The sequence below is a fragment of the Camellia sinensis genome, chromosome 6, assembly GCF_055761805.1.
Source record: "Camellia sinensis isolate YWXY chromosome 6, ASM5576180v1, whole genome shotgun sequence".
In the NCBI taxonomy this organism is placed as follows: Eukaryota; Viridiplantae; Streptophyta; class Magnoliopsida; order Ericales; family Theaceae; genus Camellia; species Camellia sinensis.
In genome coordinates this window covers 173,471,160-173,489,107 of record NC_138966.1, presented here as the reverse complement: position 1 = coordinate 173,489,107, position 17,948 = coordinate 173,471,160, and the positions used below count along the sequence as shown (strand labels likewise).

At 36.9% G+C, this 17,948-nt stretch overlaps 1 protein-coding gene across 11 annotated transcripts in view; it reads left to right on the top strand.

Moving 5' to 3' along the window:
- Positions 1 to 546: 546 nt before the first annotated feature.
- Positions 547 to 17,948, top strand: part of MSH1 (MUTL protein homolog 1) — a 30,193-nt gene continuing 12,791 nt past the window's right edge. Inside the window, exons 1-11 of one of the 11 annotated variants that reach the window (XM_082875352.1) lie at positions 547 to 829; positions 1,549 to 1,653; positions 8,083 to 8,221; positions 8,337 to 8,456; positions 9,984 to 10,059; positions 10,235 to 10,354; positions 11,241 to 11,288; positions 16,079 to 16,143; positions 16,945 to 17,030; positions 17,174 to 17,347; positions 17,770 to 17,879. In XM_082875352.1, the coding sequence (XP_082731478.1) occupies positions 8,428 to 8,456; positions 9,984 to 10,059; positions 10,235 to 10,354; positions 11,241 to 11,288; positions 16,079 to 16,143; positions 16,945 to 17,030; positions 17,174 to 17,347; positions 17,770 to 17,879 (708 nt within the window). In that variant the 5' untranslated portion in view covers positions 547 to 829; positions 1,549 to 1,653; positions 8,083 to 8,221; positions 8,337 to 8,427. Of the gene's footprint in view, positions 830 to 1,548; positions 1,654 to 8,082; positions 8,222 to 8,336; positions 8,457 to 9,983; positions 10,060 to 10,187; positions 10,355 to 11,240; positions 11,289 to 16,078; positions 16,144 to 16,944; positions 17,031 to 17,173; positions 17,348 to 17,769; positions 17,880 to 17,948 lie in introns of all 11 variants that reach the window. The other 10 variants (XM_082875346.1, XM_082875345.1, XM_082875349.1 and 7 more) reach the window with 10 other exon arrangements.

Sequence of the window (17,948 nt, the reverse complement as noted above, 5' to 3'; positions counted from 1 at the left end):
AAATTAATTTATTACATTATTTTCATTATACATTTTTCAATAAAAAATAAAAAATAAATTAAAATATGAAAATTACCAAATCCGCTCTCACTGTTATTAGAGGGGATTGTTGAAGACAGACGGCATTAATATTTGAGAGTTATAATTTAAGAATTTTAATGCAACTCTGACAATATAAGGAGTATTTATATGAAGATGGAATTCATTACCCTTCTCTTTATCTCTCTATTTTCTCGCTCTTCTACCTCATTAAAGTTTAAGCTCTGGACATGTATCATTAGACAGACGATGGTCACTCACATCACATGTGGAAAACAATACAGTTGCTGTCGTTTTGTGTGGCGTCCTAACAAAGGAAATGTTAGGGTTGATGAAATTTTTTTTATGAAAATGATCATGAAAAATTTGTGATCTTTAGATTACCTTAATTAGTATATGATACTTTATTATAAATGTAATTTAAAAATCACAAAATTTTCATGATAATTTTGATGAAAGAATCTTTATAATACTTAGTATTGCTGGTCCTAAAAAAAGCAGAGTATAAAATGTAATAATAATCAGAAAGTGCTTTCTAAAAACATCTTTCTATTTTTGCTTTCTGGCGGGAACAAACAAACCCACCACTTAACCTAGAAATCCCTAAATTCGATTCATCTCTCTGCTCCTATTTTTCCTTCCCAAAATCGAATACATCACAATACCCACAAACCATGTACTGGTTAACAGCCAAAACCATCGTTGTTTCGGCTCCTCGCTGGCGCTCTCTCTCCCTCCTCCTCCGTTCCCCTCTTCATCGCCGTGCTTTTACCTCCTCTCCTCCCTTACTGTAATCTCTCTCTCTCTCTCTCTCTCTCTATATATATATATATATATATATGTATATAGTAATGCCTATACAGGCACGAACAGTAGTGAAATACTATATTCTATACTCACTTTTTATGGGTTTTGATTTGATATAAAGAACGAGTCTTTATCTTCATAAATATGGTGGGTCGCTCTGTTTCTCTTACTCTGTTATGCTAACTTTTGCAATACAGTGGTAGAAAGCTTAATACATCTCTGATTCCGCTGCAAATTTGGGTTTTTTATATTTGAACATAAGGGTTCAGTGAACTGGGAGTTGATTGTTAATATGCGATTTAAGTACTTTTAACATTTAATCATGCTCAATGTTTTCTTGTATAGTTCTTTTACCAAATAAATTAAGAAAAACAAGAAAACAAATGTCACCTACAATTTATGCATTGTTGTGTCATCTAATGCAATGGGTTTCTTTAGAAACATACAAAGGAAATTCGATAGTATTATCCGTCATGAATGCCAACCAGGCATGTTTGCGGGTAAAATTGTCAGAAAATTAACCAATTTCCTTAAATGCATGATGGTGCATTGTGTTACTTCATTTCGTGGATTTATTGTCCCTGTAATGTTGAATTAAACTCATTAACCTCGAAAGCATGAATTTCCAAACCCCTTGGTAGTACCAATTTTGAAATTTCCTTCAAGACTCACCATGGTTTGAAATGACTGTCCCCTTGGTAGTACCAGTTATGGAATTTCCTTCAAGACTCGCCATGGTTTGAAAAGACCGTCTTTCCTCTTCAACTGCTTCAGTCTCATCCTCTGGATACTCATCATATATAGGAGGTAAATCCCAAACAATTTATGGTTGCAATAAAGATGGACCTGTGTTTGTGAATATGTTATCAGACTCTTCATTTAAAAACCTCATCTTCAGATTAATTAGCAGTAGTCCAACCACCACGTGCTCCTCGTCATGACTATGTGCCATGGTCAGGATTTGAGTGCAAGCTCTGATACCAACTGATGCAAGGAAACTTGTAATCAAGATTGTTAGGATCGCGATCTGGATTGTAGGATCGTACAATCCTACGATCCAATAAATACCATTCAATCTGACTTGTATTTTGGATTAGGCCCATGTCAGGATCGTGGTAGGATTGTAACAAGATCGCTATTCCATGCGATCCTATTTAATTGGGTTTTTTTGGCTGCCTTCAAGCCAAACAGACCTTTATCGGGATAAAAGAAGGATAAAAGAGGAACCTCTGAGCTACGATTAGGGCAAGACAAATTGGGGACAGAGAAATCGGACATCAAACTTCAGATTGTGTAACAACCAACCAGGTATGCTCTTCGAATCTTCCTTCTCTTTCTTTTTTTTTGTGGCTTTTTTCTTTCTTCTTCGTTGTTGGTCTTCTTCTTCGCTGCTCTTCTTTTTTTTTGCTTGCTCTTCTTCTTCTTCTTCGATTCTTCTCTGTAGTTCGAATCACTATTCTTCTTCTTCTTCTTAATCTGACTTCTTCGATGTAGTTCGACTTCTTTTTCTTCCCTTGTTGTTCTATTTCTATTTGTATATCATATATTATATAATATATAATCTCTGTTATTAGAATCCTACAATTCGCAATTCGACTTGCGATTCGTGATTCAATTCACGATTCGATTTGAATTTTTTGCAAAATTGATACGAATCTATAGGTGAATCTATTTTGGAAGTAAATCTCTAATGAATCACACGATTCACAATCGATTCACAATTCGATTTACTTTTTATGATTCATGCAATTTTTTAAATTATTGTGTCCAACATATTTTCGATTCTTTCTTTCTCCATCTTTTTAGTAAAAATGACATAATACAACTTCTAATAGCGTTTAATACCAAAATAACCAACATATATACATGATTTGTTATTATTTTAGTGATCATGGAGTTTTTAATAGGATCCAATCAGATTTAATCAGACCCAACATATTTTTAACATTTCTTCCCTTTTTTTTTATTCTTTTTAAAAAATCATAAAATATCTTTTAAAGATGTTTAAGATTAAAGTTACATTATGAATTATCTATTACCATTTTATTAAATTGAATATTACATGTGTAAAGTCAGTTATACCTTTGAAAATGTTTTAGGCTTTAAAATAAAAGATTCTAAATAATTTTTTCTTATTATTTGCTCACTGTTACTTAGAAAAATATGTATGCTTATTGTCTAATTATTAATACCGTTGTTGGTTATTGTTACTTTGGATGTTGATAATTTGTCTATTTGGTTATTATCTTTATTAAGAATGATTGATAAGAAATATCTAAAAAGAAAAAAAAAAGTAAGATGGTGATCTACATAGGAACCTTTGTTGACTTCTTACCTATTAAACTATGTGATTATCATTCAAAATAACATTTTCATTGATTTAAGTGTAAATATTTCATATTCATAAGATATATTTAACATCTAAATATATAAATATATGTTTTTAAGTAAGCGACTAAATCTTTACGATTCACGATTCGATTCGATTTGATTCGCGATTTGGTACAAGACCATTTCGATTCACGATACGAATCTCGATTTGACAACTATGTATAATATATATATATATATTTGTGTGTGAATGAAAACCAGAACTTCGATTGAAACTCTTCTCTCTTTTTTTCCCTTTCTGTTTCTTCATTTTTTCTACTTCTTTTTTCTTCTTCATTTTTCTTGATTCTTCTTTGCTACTGCTACTGTTACTGCTGCTGCTGTTCTTCTTTGGTTCTTTTTTCCTGAACTTTGTTGGAAAAAAATTCTTTTTATACCAATTTTCCCTCTTTTGCCTAAACTTACTTGTCACAATTTGCAGCACACAACTAACGCCACAACACAATGTTAGGTGCCGTTTGGTAACACTTACGTTTTCAGTTTTCAGTTTATATTTACAAAAATTTTAAAAACTCAAATAAAAACTTGTTTGGTAAAATTTTTTATTTATAAATCAGTGGTCTCAGTTTATAAATTTGGCCAAAAAACGAAAACACAAAAAATGTGTTTTCATTTTGAGTTTTCAGTTTTTTTTTTTTTGCCACCCAACACTAGCCACCACTCACCACCATTTTCCACCGCCATCTTCCGTCACCACCACCCACTCCCCACCACCACCTACCACTACCACTCACCACCTACCTGCCACCATCCACTCGCTACCACCACCCATCCCTCGCCGCCGCCACCACCACCACCACCACCACTCACCACCCACCTGCCATCCACCCGCCACCACCCACCACCCGCCACTACCATCCATCGCCCGCCACCTACTTCCCACCACTACTCACCACCCACCTGCCACCACCATCCACAACCTGCCACCCACCTGTCACTAACCCACCACCACCACTATTACCCGCCACCCACCTGCCACCGCTACCCACCTACCACCACCACCCACTCGCGACCACCTACCACCCGCCACCCACTCGCTACCACCTACCATCCGCCACCGTCTCCCACCCACCCACCACCACTTACCACCACCCACTATCCGCCACCCACCTGCCACCACTACCCACCACCCGCCATCACCACCACTACCACCACCCACTCGCTACCACCCACCACCCGCCACTGTCACCCACCCACCTACCATCACCACCCGCCATCCACTACCCACCTGCTACCACCACCCACCAACCGCTACCGCCACCACTACCCCCACCCACTCGCTACCACCCACCACCCGTCATCGTCACCCACCCACCCACCACCACCCGCCACCACCAGCTACCCACCACCCACCGTCACCACTTTTCACCACCGTCTTCCGTCGCCACTTGCCAGCACTTGCTATTTCTCACTCTTTTTTATATTTTAAATTTTTTTTAAACATTTTGTCAATTACCAAATGCGTTTGTAGTTTATGTTTTTCTAAAAATAAACAAAAACCAGTTTATAAAAATTTGGTAAATATAAACTGAAAACGTAAACGTTACCAAACACACCCTTAGCGTTTGGTTCAGGAAGAGGGAGGAAGAGAAAAAACGCTGCTGGCCACAAATCTAATCCCGGTTGGGAATATGGTATTGAAGTAGATGCGGTTTCCAAAAAGGTAAAATGCAAGTATTGTAATGTTACTCGTTCTGGAGGAATATTTAGATTAAAACACCATTTGACATGCACTCGTCAAAATGTTGAACCATCTCCCCAAGTTCCTGAAGATGTTAGAGAAAAATTTATGAGTCTTTTAAGAACTCAAACATTAGAGTCTCAAAATAAGAAAAGGAGGATGCTTGATATTGGTGATGATGATTCTGAAGAAGAAAAAGTGGAATCATTGCATGCTGGCCATCAAAACAAATGAAAACATTATGGGGGGTATAGATAAATTTGTGGTGAAAAAGTCTTGGCATCAAAATCAAAAAACTATCAATCAAATGTTTAAGAAAGAAGAGAGAGATGATGTTTGTCAAACAATTGTCTGGTTTTTTTACACTAGTGCAATTCCTTTTAATTGTGTCAACAACCCTATATTTCTACTAATGGTTAAGAAAATTAGAGATTATGGAAAAGGCATTGTGCAACCATCTTACCATTAAATTAGGGTGACTTTTTTAAAAAAAAAGAAGTGCATGAGACATTGCAAGTACACGAGTTCAAAGAACATTGGAAAAAGATCGGGTGTACAATTATGTCCGATGGATGGTCGGATAGAAAGAGAAGGTCAGTTTGTAATTTTCTTGTCAATAGCCCTAATAGAACTATCTTTCTATCATCATTGGATACATTTGACATTTCAAAAACCAGTGAAAAGGTTTTTTAGATGTTGATGAGGTTGTTGAGAAGGTTGGAGTGGAACACGTCGTGCAAGTGATGACAGATAATGCTTCTAATTATAAGTTGGTGAGAGAAATGTTAATGGATAAGAAGGATTACCTGTGGCCAACTTATAATCAGAAGCATTGTCTGTCAACTTATTAACATTTCTCCCGTTAACTTGTAATTAGAAGCATTGTTTGTCACCACTTGCACGACATGTTCCCCTCCAACCTCTCAACAACCTCATTCAACATCTCAAAAACCTTTTCACTAGTTTTTGAAATGTTAGATGTATCCAATGATGATAGAAAGATAGTTCCATTAGGGCTATTGACAAGAAAATTACAAATTGACTTTCTCTTTCTATCCGACCATCCATTGGACATAATTGTACACACGGTCTTTTTCCATTATTCCTTAAACTCGTCTAGTACTTGCAATGTCTCATGCATTTCTTTTTTTCAAAAAAAGTCACTCTAATTTAATGGTAAGATGGTGGCACAGGGCCTTTTTGATTAGCTCTAATTTTCTTAACCATAAGTGGAAATATAGGGTTGTTGACACAATGAAAAGGAATTACACTAGTGTAAAAAATTGGGCAATTATTTGACAAACATCATCTCTCTCTTCTTTCTTAAACATTTGATTGATAGTTTTTTGATTTTGGTGCTGAGATTTCTTCACCACAAATTTATCCATAGCCCCATAATGTTTTTATTTGTTTTGATGGCTATGATGCAATGGTTCCACTTTTTCTTCTTTAGAATCATCATCACCAATATCAAGCATCCTCCTTCTCTTATTTTGAGACTCTAATGTTTGAGTTCTTAAAAGACTCATAAATTTTTCTCTAACATCTTCAGGAACTTGGGGACATGGTTCAACATTTTGATGAGTTCATACCAAATGGTGTTTTAATCTAAATATTCCTCCAGAACGAGTAACATTACAATACTTGCATTTTACCTTTTTAGAAACAGCATCTACTTTAATGCCATGTTCCCAATCGGGATCAGATCTGTGGCCGGCAACATTTTTTCTCTTCCTCTCGCTTCTTGAACCAGAGGCTGACATTGTGTTGTGATGTTAGCTGTGTATTGCAAATTGTGACAAATAAGTATAGGCAAAAGAGGGAAAAATTGGTATAAATACGATTTTTTTTTTTTCCTAGCAAAGTTCAGGAAAAAAGAACTAAAGAAGAATAGTAGCAGCAAAGAAGAACCAAGAAAATGAAGAAGAAAAAAGTAGGAAAGATGAAGAAACATAAAGAAGAAAAAAAAAAAAAAAAACCAAGAATGTTTCAATTGAAGTTTTGGTTTTCATTCACACAAAAAAAATATATATATACATATATTATATATAGTATATAATATACAAACAGAAACAGAATAACAAGGGAAGAAAAAGAAGTCGAACTACATCGATGAAGAAGTCAGGTGAAGAAAAAATGGTGAAGAAGAGCAAGAATCGAACACATAGAAGAAGAAGAAGAAGAAGAAGAAGAAGAAGAAGAATGGTGATTCGAACTACAGAGAAGATCGAAGAAGAAGAGCAAGTGAAGAAAAAGAAGAGCTGCAAAGAAGAAAGAAAAAAAGCCAAAAAAAAAAAAAAAAATAGAGAAGAAAGATTTGAAGAGCATACCTGGTTGGTTGTTACACAAAATCTGAAGTTTGATGTCCAATTTCTCTTTCCCCAATTTGTCTTGCCCCAATTGCAGCTCAGAGGTTCCTCTTTTTTCCTTCTTTTATCCCGATAAAGGTCTGGCTGACTTGAAGGTAGCCAAAAAAACCCAATTAAATAGGATCGCATGGAATCGCGATCCTGTTACGATCCTGACGTGGGCCTGATCCAAAATATGAGTAGGATCGAATGGTATCTATTGGATCGTGGGATTGTACAATCCTACGATCCAGATCGCGATCTTAACAACCTTGACACAAACATGCTTCCTTGTCGTAAATAAAGGCATCAACAATCGTTGATTCGATATCTAAAGTTGGAGAAAGAGTAAATAACTCAAATTTTTGTTAATCATCAAAAGTTGTTGAGACCTAAGGCTTACATTGTTGTTTATAATAAACTAAACCTAATTCTGGTATAATAAAAAAAGCATAAAATAGGAAAACTAAATCAACACAATTTTGAAAACTTATTAATTTTAGGCTATTTCATATTGAACCAAACATACCAAATCAAAATACTAATTCCAAAAAATAATAAAATTTTAAAATTAAAGATTTCTTAAAAATCTCAATTGCATCATTAGAGCTACTATATCTTCTACAAATAATGAAATGTTGCAATATCAGTATTTCACCTCCTTTTTAAATTCATTCTTTATAAGATATGAAGGGTTAGATTTTGGATAAAAGAATTTTTTTGATTATGTTCCCCATAACTTCTTGTCATATTTGATATCTGATTATCATTTAGCAGACTTAGGATTCGATTTTATTTTATGTTTATTCATTGCAGTATGAGACAGTGTGAACGGATTCGTTGCTTGAAAGAACGGAAACTTTTTAAAGGGACCGCAAAAGCGACCAGGAAACTTAGAGAATTGAACAATGTCCTTGATGATAAGGATCATTTTCATATTCTGTGGTGGAAGGAGGTGCACTAGATGACTGAATCTTGTTGAGTTTTCCATGAGCTGATAATTGGAATTCTAGACTATGACTGACATTCTTTTTGTATACTCGTATATATATTGATGTTTCTTGCTGCAGAGGATGCAGTTGTGCAGAAAGCCTTCTTCTATGCAACTAATTAAAAGGCTCATGTACACTAATTTACTAGGGTTGGATGTTAACTTGAAAAATGGAAGGTGAGCTCGTAATCATGTTAAGGTTAGCAGTGAACTCTGTTTTGATTCCTTCGAAAGAGGTGTTTTCTGTGTTTTTTTATTTTTATTTTTATTTTTTTATTTAAATTTTGTATTTGCATCATTTTACTTCAAAAATAATGGAGAAAATAGTCTTAAATGGTTTGTATAATCTCTACAAATATTATTCACTATATGTGCTCTTTAGGTATACTACTTCTATTTGATCTGGTGCAAATGTATAAAATGCAATGCCTCTTTTCCCTCATGGATTTAAATCATTTAATGACTGGGATCTTTGTAGTAGAGGTGGCCATATAGGGGGATGCATCTAATTCATCACAATGATCAATTTCTAAAACCTTACAATAGAGTTACATAACTAAATCATCATGATATTCAATTTTCCTTTGTGTATGGTTTTTATTTATATGTCCATGTAACTTGGTGTCTTTGACATTAACACTTTTGCTCATTTTGAAATAGTCTTGATATTGTAATTCTTCAAAAAAAAAAAAAAAAATTCAAAAGTTTGACAGGATATTAATTACGAGTATTTGGGGGCTAAATTGTGTTGTAATAAAAAGTATGGACGTAGACATGTAACATAGCACAGACATGACACAAACACGCTAATGCCGAGATTTAAAACAATACACGTGGGGGTCACACAAAATGTAGTTTTAAATATTTAATGTATCATAACCAAACCAAACCAAACCAAACCAAATTAAATTAAGCCTTAAGTCCCATCAAATAGGGTCGGCTACATGAATTCTTCTTCTCTGCTTAACTCTTTTAGTGGCCATTTGGTTAATCAAATTCAGTAAATATTTCTAACGATTAAATAAGGACAGATTGATAGGTTTAAATCTACATTGTTTTCTTTTATCAGTAAATCTCAAGTTATTTTATTTAAACTTGTAATGTGTTTCTCTTGTGTCTAAAAGATGGGCACGTGTGTCCTCCAAGGGTCCAAAGCATGTCCAAGTCTTTTTTTTCTTTTATTTATAAAAATAACAAGACATGTTTTGGATGTGTGTTCATGTGTCGGAAGTGTTTGATGACGCTGTCATGCCATCTTTGAGAAGTATTAGGAGAATTTATAGTGCCGGTGAGATTTGCAAATCTTGATGGGTTGGAGTGGTGGTTATTGGGCGTATATGGTTCCATTAGTCCAAGTTTGAGAAAGTCTTTATGGGAAGAATTTGGCAGTCTCTTTGGGTTTTCTTGCCCTAATTGGTGCTTGGGTGTGGGGATACTTTCTGATATAAACAATTTCTTTACTTTGGTTTTTAGATAGATTCTTTGCTTATCTCTTTAGCAGGCAATCAACCAATACATTCAATGTGACCAATGAGAAATGTTAAAAATCCGTTCTCTAATCAATTCAATCATATAACAAAACATTTCTACGGGATTGAATGCACAAAACTTGTCTGTCTCCTTTCTTTGTGCAGCCAGACATGCATGAATGCACAAAAGTCACTTCTTGAGATTATTTTTCTTTTTAAATTTAAATTTATGCATGTTTATTCTTTGTTTGATGTAGTCTAAAAGAAGGAACACTTAACTGGGAGATTTTGCAGTTCAAGTCAAAATTTCCTCGTGAAGTTTTGCTCTGCAGGGTATGTCATTTTCATTTCCATTACTCCTATCCTTGCTTTACATATCTCTTTATTCTGATTTCCCTCATTGAAAGTTCTCATGCCTTTGGTTTCTGTGGTTTCTGTTATACTTTTGATCTTCACCTTAGGTTGATAAACAATGGGGGCCGCAAGTTATTTGTCTTTTCTTTTCCAGGTTGGGGATTTTTATGAAGCTATTGGGATTGATGCTTGTATTTTAGTGGAATATGCTGGTTTGAATCCTTTTGGTGGGTTGCGTTCAGACAGTATTCCAAGAGCTGGCTGCCCTGTCGTGGTATGTTATGTTATGTAATGGAATATGTTGTGTGTTTTCCCTCGTTAAAGACTAAAACCTTCTTTGACATTTGCACTCATGGCATGGAGATGCATTATTTAATTATGCATTTGGGAAATGTTCTTTGGCCACAGTTGGTGGCTGAGAAATCAATTTAATATCTCCTCCAGATTGAGTGTGTTGCAAGGTGTGGGAAACATGACATCTGCAAAAAACCTTGGCAAATGTGGCCATGGAGGGCACTCTGTTTCTCCAATTTGTGAATTTGAGACAAATTTGTAGTAAATTCACAAATTGTTATGGTCAATTCATGAAGTGGCTGTTTCATGAGCGGGAATTCATTTTCGCTCTTCTTGGTAAAGTTTTTGACTTTGACTTTGACTTTGACTAGGTTTTATAGTTGACTGTCATGGGCAATATTGTTTTTCACCATTTTAATTGGGATTGTGGTGCACTACCATGCACTTTGTCCTCTCTCCTTGAGCCCGACACTTTTCACAAGGTCATATAAACCATGACTCGCTAAACTAAAATAAATTTTTTATTGTTTAAGAACTGTGTTTTAAGCTAATTATTAAAATAGAATTGGTGAGCTTTACCTGTATGTGCTTAGTATTTTAACTTTATACAGCTGGTCCCAAGCCCAAATAAAGGAGGGTTGTGATATAGGTAACTATCAGCTAGTGTAAAAAAAATTCAGATATTGTTTCCAAACTAACCAAAACAATATGCTGAAACGAAATTTTGATCCTCATTCCCTCTGCAATCGCTCTACAGAAATATGTGTGTAGATACAATGTTTTATGTACATAATTATATTTTTTCCTGAACTTTCTCTTTGATAGCAGATGCTTTATTGTTGATTGTTTAAATGCTTCTTATGCAGAATCTACGACAAACTTTGGATGATCTCACGCGTAATGGGTATTCAGTTGTGAGTAATATTCTTTTATGTTGCTGTAAAATAGTATTTCATGTACGTATAAAGTTGGATGTTTAGCTTGGGTAATTACCTAAACCTGACTAAATCCAAATTAATAACATATTTCATTTGGCATTAATGACACTTTCTAAATCCTTACCATGTTGCTACGCTATGTTATATTATCCCTCATGGGTATTTTTTTATTTTTTTATTTTTCAGCATTATTAGTATAAATATAAATATAATGGCATGAGGGAGAAGCCCTAGGTTGCCATCCATTACATGGTCTCTCTCTCAAACACACACACACACGGATGCACACACAAAATTTCTATATCTCCTTAAAAGGGTCAGGATCACACACATTTGTATGTGCACCACTTCATTGCTTGGAGAGGAATAATTTGCACAGATAGGTTGTTGATAGAAAATATGTGCATTCTATAGAGTATGGATGACTGGGGAGGTAAGGAAGGTCCCATGTGGTTTCTTATGTTCAGGGAGCCTTTTGGGATGGGAACATAGATGCGGTGGATTCATTTGGGGGAGGTGGAAGATGACATCAGGTGGATGGCTGCTAGCACAATATATTTAATTATTTCATAAGGTGCTTTCTGTGAGTAGTGAAACTGTTAAAATCCACCTACTCTCCACCTACTTCACCCACTTAAACCTACTCCACTAAACCTAACCCACTACACCACTACCACCTCACCTACTCCACTAAACCTAACCCACTACACCACTACCACCTCCACTTCACCTACTCCTTACCTACTACACACCCACCCTCTTCTATATATAGGAATCATGAATCATTGTAATACAACAAATCAACAAATCAATCAATACATAATTTATTCTCTCTATTTCTCTATACATTTATTTTTACATGGTATCAGAGCAAGGTTAAACAATTTAGTAATTCCGCTTCACCGGCGGGCGGCAACCTCGCCTTGGCCGCCCGCCGGACAAACCCAAATTTCCTTCATTTCTTCTTCAATGGCAGATTCTTCAACAACACTTTCAATAAACAGATCAAACTGCATAGAGGATCTAAGGCCACAGTGGAAGGTGATATGCGAAAGTCCTTGTTTGCTTCCAATCCCAAGTCACCAACCCAAAATGGCAGACCAAGCAGCATGGTTTTCAAGGAAGCACATACAGTGATTCCTGCCCACATAATAGCAGAAGCCATATCGACACTCCATGGTCTTGACCTAAGATGGTCAGGCCCAATCACACCAACTGAAATGCAATATGTTGAACAATATGTCCTAGCCAAGTACCCGGAGTACTCCAATGCTCTAGTTGAAGGAGGAGAGAAGACTGACCTCTACAATCTCTGCATCAAAGAAGAGCCATCCAATCTTCTAATCGATGACAAACGAAAGATCAACCCTGAACTAAGGTTCTATCCTTACCATTACGCCCCATTTGCTTCAGATTTTTATGGTCTTGATCAGTTGGAAATTTACTTCACCCTTGGGAAGCCCTTTAAGCCATTTGATCAGTTAATGGGTGTATTGCCTGCTGCGAGAGCACATGCACTTCCTTTCTTTTACAGGAAATTGATGACAGATTCATCATCACCTATTTTGGACTTCTATCCTGATGATTTTGAGTTGGACATGGATGGAAAACGTTTTGCTTGACAGGCTATTTGCAAATTACCATTTCTTAAGGAGTCCCACAACATACCCATCATTCTTTTCCCCACTCAAATATATTATACTAGCCTTCATTGATTCCACTGGCTTCCAACACTTCATTTTATTTTTATTTTTTTCTTATTATTATTTTTCACCAAAAAAAAAAAAAAAAAAAAAAAACTACATTCATTCCGGTTGATTTTTCTACCACACCTCCCATTTGAGTTTGCAACACACACTTGTTTTATTCATATCAGGGATTCACCCCGCTCACCATTCTACACCAAAAAAAAAAAAAAAAAAAAAAAAAAAAACAAACAAACAAACAAACAAACAAAACCACAACAAAACAACCACATCCACAGGCGGGATTTTTTCTTATCTACTCTGCCGCTGGTCTCTTCTTCTTGCCTCCGTCCTGTGCGGCCCTTGACGGTGTTGCCTCCGTGCTTCCTAAACCACCAAGCAAGTTGCCTCCTCCCTGCTCCTCCACTACAGCATATGGTGGCCCTCCAAATCGGAACATCACGGTGGCCTTCCGCTTCAGCTCCTTGTTTTCTGTCTTTAGCACACTTATCTCTGCTCGCGCATCCTTATACATGCGTTGGAGCAGAGCCAGCTGGGAGTTTAACTGTTGCACCTCATTTGTCCTGCTCTGCAGCCGGTGCGACAAGTTTGTGACCGCAGTCATGGTTTCCACACATGACTTCAATGTATACTGATTGGCCTCCACATCCAACTGCACTGCCATTCTTTGCTCCACCGACCGCATCGGAAAGTTCAACGGAGCAAAACCAGAAGTGTTTGGTTGAGGTTCACGGGCCTCCGCACCAGTTATCTCTCTTGTTGACTCGTTGAGGTCGGGAAAGAGAGTGAGTAGACCACGGGATGAAGAGGCCATATTCTGGGTAGCTGAACGGGAAGAAGAGGCCATGTTTTTTGGGTTGCTAAGTGTTTCAGCGAAATAGCAATTTCAGACTGATAATGTTCGGAAGGGGAGTGTTTCAAGATTTGCAGCTCTTAGAGGCAATCTCTCAGAAAAACGAATATCTCTCTCAGAAAATGAAGAGTTTTTCAGAAGTTTTTTCCCAGGTTTTTTTGTCTTCGCTTCTGCCTCAAGCACAGCCTCCGCATTGGTTTATATTGACACTGACGACGCGGCCGACACGCCACTCTGTCGCTCACGTGCCTCGCCGCGTCTCCGGCTCACCTTTTGATGGCTCGACGCTTTCTGTCGGGCACGACTTTTGATGAAGTGGGCGCGCCTTTTGAGGGCGCAACTTTTGATGGCACGTCTTTTTATGGATTGGGCACGCCTTTTGATGGCACGCCTTTTGAAAGATTGGGCACACCTTTTGAGGGTGCGACTTTTTAGGGGTCCGACAAGACTCTGTAAACTGTCCCGACATTGATTCCGGTTAGCTCCTTCATGGGTCCGACAAGACTCTGTAAACTGTCTCGACATTGATTCCGGTTAGCTCCTTTATGGGTCCGACAAGACTCTGTAAACTGTCCCGACATTAATTCCGGTTAGCTCCTTTATGGGTCCGACAAGACTCTGTAAACTGTCCCGACATTGATTCCGGTTAGCTCCTTTATGGGTCCGACAAGACTCTGTAAACTGTCCCGACATTGATTCCGGTTAGTTTCTACAAGGGTCCAGCAAGACTCTGTAAACTGTCACAACAACTGTCACAACATTGTCTGCTACAACGGTCCGACATGACCTCATAAACTGTCTTCTACAACGGTCCGACATGACCCCATAAACTGTCTTCTACATCGGTCTGCCACCACCATACAGTGTCCTCTACAACGTTATGACACCCCCATACAGTGTCCTCTACAAAGTTATGACACCCCCATACAGTGTCCTCTACAACGTTATGACACCACCTTTCAGTGTCTTCACCAACGGTCTGACACGACCATACAGTGTCTCCTATCCTTTTTTATTTTTATGTATTTTCTTGTTTTTGTTATTCTCTCCAAACTCAAGTTGGTTAGTTCCTATCCCCCTTGAGTTTGCGGGGGGTTGTTAAAATCCACCTACTCTCCACCTACTTCACCCACTTAAACCTACTCCACTAAACCTAACCCACTACACCACTACCACCTCACCTACTCCACTAAACCTAACCCACTACACCACTACCACCTCCACTTCACCTACTCCTTACCTACTACACACCCACCCTCTTCTATATATAGGAATCATGAATCATTGTAATACAACAAATCAACAAATCAATCAATACATAATTTATTCTCTCTATTTCTCTATACATTTATTTTTACAGAAACCCTTATGATGGTGGTGTTCTTTGCCTTGACAGCAGTGTATGAAGTCATTTTGAGTACAGATAATTTGTGGAGAAAAAAGAAAATTAGGACAAATTGGTGTTTTATTTACAAGAACAATAAGGTGGTGGTTAAATATATGTTACTGGAGCTTTGAAGTTTCTTATGTTCTGTGTTTGGTGTTGCTTGGGTTATACCAAGATCAGTCTATGATGTGTTGGCGGGAGTGGGGGTTTTACTCGGAGGAACTTTTTTATAGCTTAGGATGTGGTGCCACTTTGTCTTATGTGGTGCATTTGAAAAGAGTGAGTGTGGATGCTTCTTTTGAAGGAGCAGGGCTCCCTTTTCGTAAGTTGAAGCATATGTTTTAATATTTTTTATATAAGAGCCTCTATTTGTACAATTGGAATGTAAATAAGTTGTGCTATGTTTTGTTGCTTTTTAGTGAACTAATTTGCTTATCAAAAGAGTACCTCGAGACTGATCTTTGCATCACCCAACGGATAGTAATTCCTGAAGACACTCAACCATAAGTACCTTGTTATGCAATGTGTTAGTCAATTATTCATACTCCCCTCATCTCCCATTACACTTCACTTATGAGGTTCCATGGTTATTGTGTATACTGCAGTTATTTTTAGATTCACTTAAGAAATTCTCTAGTTTTTTCATGCTCTGTAGTTGTGTCCTTTCTTTGTTTCTTCATGTCATAGGTCCTCTAGTATTGTCGCTTGAGGACTATATGTTACTTAACTTTTCATCACCCGATCTGCTGTTCATTCTGGAATGTTGACATATATTAGTCTTGAGTAATTTGTTGAATTGGTTGTCTTTTGGTGTTTGTAGTGCATAGTGGAGGAAGTTCAGGGTCCAACTCAAGCTCGCTCTCGTAAGGGCCGTTTTATATCTGGGTAATGACATGCTGATATCTCAGTAGTTTCAATCCATTTGGGCTCTTCTGTAAATAGAATTTTTTTTTTTTAATAACTAAGTTGTTGGAACACTAAACGGAAAAAAATATTTGTAAAAGCTAGCTGTAGTGACATGAAGAAAGCAAAGAGAAGGATACCTGAAACATGTCCAGATTCATTAACATTGAGGATGTGAATTTAACTTTGATTCGTTTTTTTCTTAAAGAATTTAGCTCAAATTAAGCAATGAATTGAACTTTAGTTGTGTTTCAGGCTGAGAAGCACAAACATTGATGCTGATATGAAATAGACAAGTTGACACGGCAATTTTTAAAAATGTAGGACAATGCATGTTGGTCATACCATACCTGTAAAATGTAGTTTTATATATTTATTATATGTCATATATACAAATATTACATTCAAATACCATTACAGCAGATAGAATCAGTGGATGGTGGAAAGATCGCATTGAGCTTGTGAGGCCTTGTGCCACTAACTCTGTTTCAATCTTGGTAGTCTTATTCATTTGCGTCTAAGCAATTGACATGTGTGCCCCTTAAGTGTCCAAGGTGTGTCAGGGCCAATTTTTTTTTTTTTTTTTTTAAAACTAACAGAACATATTTGGACATGTGTCTGACAGGCATAACACCTTCTTAGTAGCGTCCATGCTTCATAGTTTTGTATCATATCGTATCGTTGTCCCATGTTTGTAACTACTAACTAGACTTGGTAACAACATATCTGTGTCTGTATCTGTGCTTCTCAGCATCTTGCTCTGACTCATTTTTATGTATACAGGCATGCACATCCAGGTAGTCCTTATGTATTTGGACTTGTTGGGGTTGATCACGATCTTGACTTTCCAGAGCCGATGCCTGTTGTTGGTATGAATAAGTTACATCCTTCTACATCAAATTCTTTTAGTGAATTTTCTGCTATTACAAACTAGTCTCAGTAGTTTGTTTTAGTTTTTATGCTTATGTATAATCTTAATGGTCTATTTTGATAATCTTTGTCTGTTGTCTAGGATTATCTCGCTCTGCAAAGGGGTATTGCATAGTATCAGTGCTAGAGACTATGAAGACATATTCTACAGATGATGGACTGACTGAAGAAGCCTTGGTTACCAAGCTTCGTACTTGTCGGTACCATCATTTGTTTCTGCATGCTTCTTTGAAACACAATTCCTCAGGTTTGCAAGGTCTTCTATATTCTGAGAACTTCCAACTTCTTTGTTGAAATTAACTGAACTATCATCAATGGTTTTTTAGGTGACACTCTATTTCATACGAACTAGCGTCAAATCTTCATTTGCAAAATCCTACATTGTTCTTTATTTTTAAACTTATGGGCATTCCTGCTCCATAAGCATTCCTAAGTTTCTGTACTATTGTTTACTTGAGTGTAATAGAGGTCCACAATGTTGCCTTATGAATATAGTTCTCTCTTACAATCTCATTGCTACTGGAGTCAGAAATGGGTTACTAAAGGTCTCATCGGGAAACCACGAAAAAACTGTTTCTTCTTGGAACTAAATAAGATGAAACGGTTTGGTGAAGCTTCTTTTCCCCTTGTTACCAATGCATTTGATGATTCTTCACGATATTGGAAGCTTCTTTGCAGGGACTTGTCGCTGGGGAGAGTTTGGTGAAGGAGGGTTATTGTGGGGAGAGTGTAGTGCCAGACACTTTGAATGGTTTGAGGGCAATCCTGTCAATGAGCTGTTGTTCAAGGTTTAATAGGCAAATATGACTTTCTCCCTGTTCTTGACTTGTCCTATGCTTTTTTTTTTTTAATTAACA